At 41.4% G+C, this 7,085-nt stretch overlaps 1 protein-coding gene across 1 annotated transcript in view; it reads right to left on the minus strand.

Annotated features, from left to right (window-relative positions):
* C9H14orf39 (chromosome 9 C14orf39 homolog) overlaps window positions 1-5,545 on the minus strand; it is a 323,838-nt gene extending 318,293 nt beyond the window's left edge. Inside the window, exons 1-2 of the mRNA XM_030213710.1 lie at window positions 5,494-5,545; window positions 5,349-5,405 (exon numbers count right to left, since the gene is read on the minus strand). Coding sequence (XP_030069570.1) covers window positions 5,349-5,405; window positions 5,494-5,545 — 109 coding nt within the window. The remainder of the gene's footprint in view (window positions 1-5,348; window positions 5,406-5,493) is intronic.
* Between the last annotated feature and the right edge of the window lie 1,540 nt (window positions 5,546-7,085).

Raw genomic sequence — 7,085 nt, forward strand, 5'->3', positions numbered from 1 at the left:
TCGTTGAGATAGATGAATCACTAGATCTTTTTTTATTCAATGATCAGTTGTAGCTTGCCTCCCCGAGCCTTCTGGTGTTTCTGTAAAAATTCAGTCTTTGCCATTTTGTGAGTGGCATATCACATGAACCATTCTAACATGGAGTCTGTGTACAATAAGTTTTGGACTTATGCTACACTGAGAACTAAAAATACTGAGGTAAAAGAAGACAATGTCCTTTATTTAAGGCTGTTGTGTACATGCAGGACCTGCTGTGAAGAAATTATACTTGAACAACCTACATTTCCACCCAGAAGGCCTGATGAAGTTAACAGGTTCTTTTCCCAGCGCCTGTCTCTCATTGCCCAATTCTGCCACTTATGTGATTGAATTGTGATGGATGATTTCAGATTTGTCCAGCTAGCACCAGTAAGCTCTGGTACAGCTTAATCAAACTACTTCCAGAATCCTGATATTGGCTTACATGACAGATAAGATCTAACAAAATATCTTAAAAGACTCCTTAAGTACGTAAGTATTGCCACACTGGAACAGACCAAAGGTCCATCAAGCCCAGCATCCTGTTTCCAACAGTGGCTAATCCAGGTCACAAAAAAGTTCAATACATTTTATGCTGCTTATCCCAGAAATAGCAGTGGATTTTCCCCAAGCCCAATTTAATAATAATCTATGGACTTTTCCTTTAGAAGCCGTCAAGACCTTTTTTTAAACCCCACTAAGCTAACCGCCTTTACAACATTCTCTGGCAACGAATTCAAGAGTTTAATTACACGTTGAGTGAAGAAAAAATTTCTCCGATTCATTTTAAATTTACTATTTTGTAGCTTCATCGTATGCTCCCTAGTCCTAGTATTTCTGGAAAGAGTAAACAAATGATTCACGTCTACCCGTTCCATTCCACTCATTATTTTATGGGCCTCTATCATATCTCCCCTCAGCCATCTTTTCTCCAAGCTGAACAGCCCTAGATGCTTCAGCCTTTCCTCATAGGGAAGTCGACCCATCCTCTTTATCATTTTCATCGCTCTTATCTGTACTTTTTCTAATTCCACTATATCTTTTTTGACATGAGGCGACCAGAATTGAACACAATATTCGAGGTACGGTCGCACCATGGACCGATACAAAGGAATTATAATGTCCTCACTTTTGTTTTCCATTCCTTTCCTAATAATACCTAACATTCTATTTGCTTTCTTAACCGAAGCAGCACACTGAGCAGAGGGTTTCAACGTATCATAACAACGCCGAGATCCCTTTCTTAGTCGGTGACTCCTAATGTGGAACCTTGCATTATGTAGCTATAGTTCGGGTTCCTCTTTCCCACATGCATCACGTTGCACTTGTTCACATTAAACATCATCTGCCATTAAGACGCCCAGTCTCCCAGTCTCGTAAGGTCCTCTTGTAATTTTTCACAATCCTCTCGCGATTTAACAACTTTGAATAACTTTGTGTATTCAGCAAATGTAATTACCTCATTAGTTACTCCCATCTCTAGATCATTTATAAATATGTTACAAAGCAGCTTACCCAGCACAAACCCCTGGGGAACCCCACTATCTACCCTTCTCCATTGAGAATACTGACCATTTAACCCTACTCTCTGCTTTTAGATTGTAAGCTCTTCGAGCAGGGACTGTCTTTCCATGTTAAATTATACAGCGCTGCATAACCCTAGTAGCGCTTTAGAAATGTTTAATAGTAGTAGTTTTCTATCCTTTAACCAGTTTTTAATCCATAATAGGACACTACCTCCTATCCCATGACTCTCCAATTTCCTCTGGAGTCTTTCATGAGGTACTTTGTCAAACGCCTTTTGAAAATCCAGATACACAATATCAACCGGCTCGCCTTTATCCACGTTTGTTCACCCCTTCAAAGAAATGTAATAGATTGGTGAGGCAAGATTTCCCTTCACTAAATCCATGTTGGCTTTGTCTGCCATAACTCTTAACCCAATGCCCTTGTTGCAAGTGTCATCTACACTTTGCCTCCTTCCCTGCCTTCAAGGTGTGAGTGTGGGTAGGCTACAGAAATTCCTTGTGAAGTGTAAGCCTAACCTAGTGATGTAATAGTATTTAGATTTTCTAAAGAAATTGATTAGCTATGCTGCTTAGACAAGTGCTTTGCCTGAAAACAAAACGAACTACTGAGCCATAGTTATAACTATCTCATTTGCGTGTTTGCTGCCATTGCAATTTTTATAATAAATATTTATGATCCTCTCTGCTGTCTCATTGCTACATAATTAGTGATACCCAGATGGAAAAGGTGCAAAACCTCTCCTAGGCATATAAGACTTATTTTTTCCCCACATTTCTTCAGAGTGAAAGGTTTTGTAACCTGGTTCGTATTTGTACCTGTATCCACAACTGCTTTTTCTAAGCTCGCTGGCAGTGTGGAGGATTAAAAAGTCAATTCTGTAACTGACCTGCACTTACACACCACTTGAGCACATGCATGTACAGAATACCACTTTTTGCGGGTAAGTTTACACTTATTTGTGTACATGGCAGTAAAACGACTATGTGCTATTTTATAAGGGTGCATGTAAGGTATATAATAATTATAAACCCACAACCCTAAACACTCCTGATCATTCTCTTCCTATTTCTGATAGCCTCAAAATTTTAGGTGTTACAATTGATCGCCACCTTACACTTGAGAGCCAAGTTAACTCCATTATAAAGAAGATGTTTCATTCTATGTGGAAACTTAAACGTCTAAGACCTTATTTCCCGAGGGAACTATTCTGGACCTTGATTCAATCTGTGGTTCTGAGCCACGCAGATTACTGCAATGGATTATATGCGGGATGTAAAGAACAGTTTATGAAGAAACTCCAGACAGCATAAAACACAGCTGCCAGGTTGATATTCGGCAAAACACGATATGATAGCGCCAAACCTCTCCGATTAAAACTGCATTGGCTCCCTATCAAGGAACGTATTCAAAATTTGCTCTTTGGTCCACAAGATTATCTATGGTAAAACCCCAGGTTACATGGTTGACTTGATAGATCTTCCGATCAGAAACAGGACCACGTACTTATTTGAACCTCCAATATCCAAGCTGCATAGGACTCAGATATAAATCAACTTATGCATCCAATTTCTCTTATTTAGGCACACAAATATGGAATGCATTACCAAAGACTATGAAAATGATCTATGACCATCTAAACTTCAGGAGATCATTAAAGTCCTACTTGTTCTGCAAGGCCTATTCAACCGACCCAACTTAATTGCCTCAACTCTGCAACACAACAAAACCTTAGATTGTATTGGACATTATATGTTCCCTACTATCTTTGACCCTTATTGTACCTTAATACCCTCCCCTTACTTCAAATCGTATTTGTTTACCCCCACCGAACTTGGCGATCACCTTTATAGTAATATGTAAGCCACATTGAGCCTGCTGGTGGGTGGGAAAATGTGGGATACAAATGTTACAAATAAATAAATAAAATAAAACACAAGGGGACAATCGTATCATGAGAGGGGCATTGGAGGAGCTGCCACTTATGCATGCAACTTACAGAATACTGTAAGTTAAGCATGCCCTTGCCATATTTATATGACCGCTTACACTAAGAGGGGCATAATCGAAAGGGGCGCCCAAGTTTTGTTGAGGACATCTTTGCAAAATGTCTCGATGAAGGGGTGGGGAAACCCATATTATCGAAACAAGATGGACGTCCATCTTTAGTTTCGATAATATGGTCAGGGACGTTCAAATCTTGAAATTTAGGTCGTCCTTAGAGATGGTCATCCCTAGACTTAGTCATTTCTGATTTTCGGCGATAATGGAAACCAAGGACGACCATCTCAGAAACGACCAAATGCAAGCCCTTTGGTCGTGGGAGTCAGCATTTGTAGTGCACTGGTCCCCCTGACATGCCAGGACACCAACCGTGCACCCTAGGTGCACTGCAGTGGAATTCATAAAATGCTCCCAGGTACATAGCTCCCTTACCTTGTGCACTGAGCCCCCCAACCCCCCACCTAAAACCCACTACCCACAACTGTACACCACTACCAAAGCCCTTACAGGTGAAGAGGGGCACCTAGATGTGGGTACAGTGGGTTTTGGAGGGCTCGCTGTTTCCTCCACAAACGTAACAGGTAGGGAGGGGGATGGGCCTGGGTCTGCCTGCCTGCCTGCCTGAAGTGCACTGCACCCACTAAAACTGCTCCAGGTACCTGCATACTGTTGTGATGGACCTGAGTATGACATCTGAGGCTGGCATAGAGGCTGACAAAAAATATTTTTAAAGATGTTTTTTGAGGGTGGGAGGGGGTTAGTGACCACTGGGGGAGTAAGGGGAGGTCATCCCCGTTTCTCTCCAGTGGTCATCTGGTCATTTCGGCCACCTTTTGGTGCCTTGGTCGGAAGAAAAACACCACCAGGTAAAGTCTGGCAAGTGCTCGTCAGGGACGCCCTTTTTTTCCCTTATGGGTCGAGGACGTCCATGTGTTAGGCACGCCCAAGTCCCGCCTTTGCTACGCCTTCGATACGCCCCCCTTGAACTTTGGCCATCCCTGCGACGGAAAGCAGTTGGGGACATCCAAAATTGGCTTTCGATTATACCGATTTGGATGACCCTGGGAGAAGGACACCCATCTTCCGATTTGTGTCAAAAAATGGGTGTCCTTCTCTTTCGAAAATGAGCCTGCAAGTCTATGGCTGATGTAACTGTGAGTATGTAAACGTTAAGACACGCCAATGCCGGGTTACAGATGCCTTTATACATTAAGCTCTCACTGTGCAGCATAAGGGTACCAAAAAGGGGTGCCCAGTTATAGAACTGCCCTGTTAGTATCTTTATCATCTATGCTTGCAGTTGTCTCAAAAGGGCCCACTGGGTTAGCTGATTTAGGAGTTTTTCCCAGTCTCACCTTGGTTTTGCTGCTGGCCATGCTGTTCATTTCAAAGCATGTATCAGATAGTTAATTTGAATGCTTAAACCAGTGGTTCCCAAACCTGTCCTGAAGGCTCCCCAGCTAGTCAGGTTTTCAGAATATCCATAATAAATATTCAGATTTGTATGCACTGCCTGCACTGTATGCAGATTTCTCTCATGAATATTCATTGTGGACAACCTGAAAACCTGACTGGCTGGGGAGCCCCCAGGACAGGTTTGGGAACCACTAGCTTAAACTATTAAATGTTAATTGATTACTACAAATTAGTGACATCATAAAGAGTGTGATATCGACATTTAAGCATACTACATTACTCAAAAAAATAGCAAAGCCACATACAATAAATGTTTGTGTAAGAAGCTCTAGCCTCTAAAAAAAAGAAGTGTAACTACTGCTGTATCTTATTAAACTACTCACATTGAATTTGTTCTGTTACATGTTCCTTAGAGTGCGAGTCCTGTTCAAGTTGGAAAACTGAAATACACAATATTCATTCTGTACTCATATTACTGTCAAACAAAATGACAGAATCCAATATTATTTGACAAAACACTTAACTTACCAAGTTCCACCAGTAGTTTGTCCAAGTTACTTAACAAACTCTTATTGTTCATTTTCTGCTCTATTAAAATAAAAATAAACTTAATAGTAGAATTTACAAAACAATTCTGTAGTACATAACATATACTGATTTGGCAGATTTCCCAAATTATACTGTAGAGGAGTGTGGTAGCTGTGTTAGTCCACTCTTAAGGTTATCTATTGATAACCAAATTATACTGAAATGTACAGTTAATTTTTCTCATTGGAAGTTTCACATTTCCAATTTAGCAAAGTTGATTACCTGAAATAAGGGTTCTCTGTAGACAGATGAGATTTACAGCCACACTCTAAGGTAACGTCATCTGACGATGCTTGTGTATGCAGTTCTCAGTTCAGAGAAGCCTAATTTTAGACCTGAGCGTGCATGCAGGGGTTCCCATGCTACCTTGGTGCCCTCTCTCTCTCTCTCTCTCTCTCTCTCTCTCTCTCCTTGGTCCACAACAAAGCTAAGATGCTAGTATGTCTTTTTTTTTTTTGAGGGGATGATGGGCAGATGAGTGTGGCTGCATACCCCTGCCATCTAAGAAGAACACTCTACAGGTAAGCAATTTTGCTTTCTCCACAGTCAAGCAGGGAGATGCAGTCACATACTGTAGAAATATGCTAGCCCTTGCTCTCAGTAAAATGCAGGCCAATGGCTCAGGCTCAGGCTAAAAGCTAGGCCTCTTAAAATCAGAGATCACCTTTGACACAGTTACATTTCACTGTGGCAAGTGCTGAAATGAGGTAATTGAGAGCTGACAAAGGGTGGTGGAAATCTACTCTGTAAACAATGAGGAGACTGGCACCTACAAGACCTCATGAGCAAGATTGTTGTGGTTATGTAGAGATAGACAACAGATCTGCAGTCCGAAAAAGGTTTAATTCCTACATGCACGTATAACAGTGGAAAAAGCCTCAAAAATCCTCCTAAATCTTGAATTGATTTAGAGAAGACGTGACGGGTCAAATGACCTTTTTAATCATCACTGGCATAAAAAACCATTGCTTGTGCTAATCTTCATTCATTTATGGTAAACCGTGATTATGTTATATTCAACACCAAAACGCCACACTTATCTTAAAGTGGATGCTTGCGGCTTAACTGCGCTGTACTCTTTCACTCTCAACTGGTGCAGGGCCGACGATGGCCAGCGTTTCGCAAGGCTGCTTCAGGGCCTCTACTGCACTATCAAGTTGAGAGGACAGCTTCACTATATGCTTCCTTACACGTGTAAGGAAGCATATAGTGAAGCTGTCCTCTCAACTTGATAGTGCAGTAGAGGCCCTGAAGCAGCCTTGCGAAACGCTGGCCATCGTCGGCCCTGCACCAGTTGAGAGTGAAAGAGTACAGCGCAGTTAAGCCGCAAGCATCCACTTTAAGATAAGTGTGGCGTTTTGGTGTTGAATATAACATAATCACGGTTTACCATAAATGAATGAAGATTAGCACAAGCAGTGGTTTTTTATGCCAGTGATGATTAAAAAGGTCATTTGACCCGTCACGTCTTCTCTAAATCAATTCAAGATTTAGGAGGATTTTTGAGGCTTTTTCCACTGTTATACGTGCAT

Source organism: Microcaecilia unicolor, chromosome 9 (assembly GCF_901765095.1).
Source record: "Microcaecilia unicolor chromosome 9, aMicUni1.1, whole genome shotgun sequence".
Classification (NCBI taxonomy): Eukaryota; Metazoa; Chordata; class Amphibia; order Gymnophiona; family Siphonopidae; genus Microcaecilia; species Microcaecilia unicolor.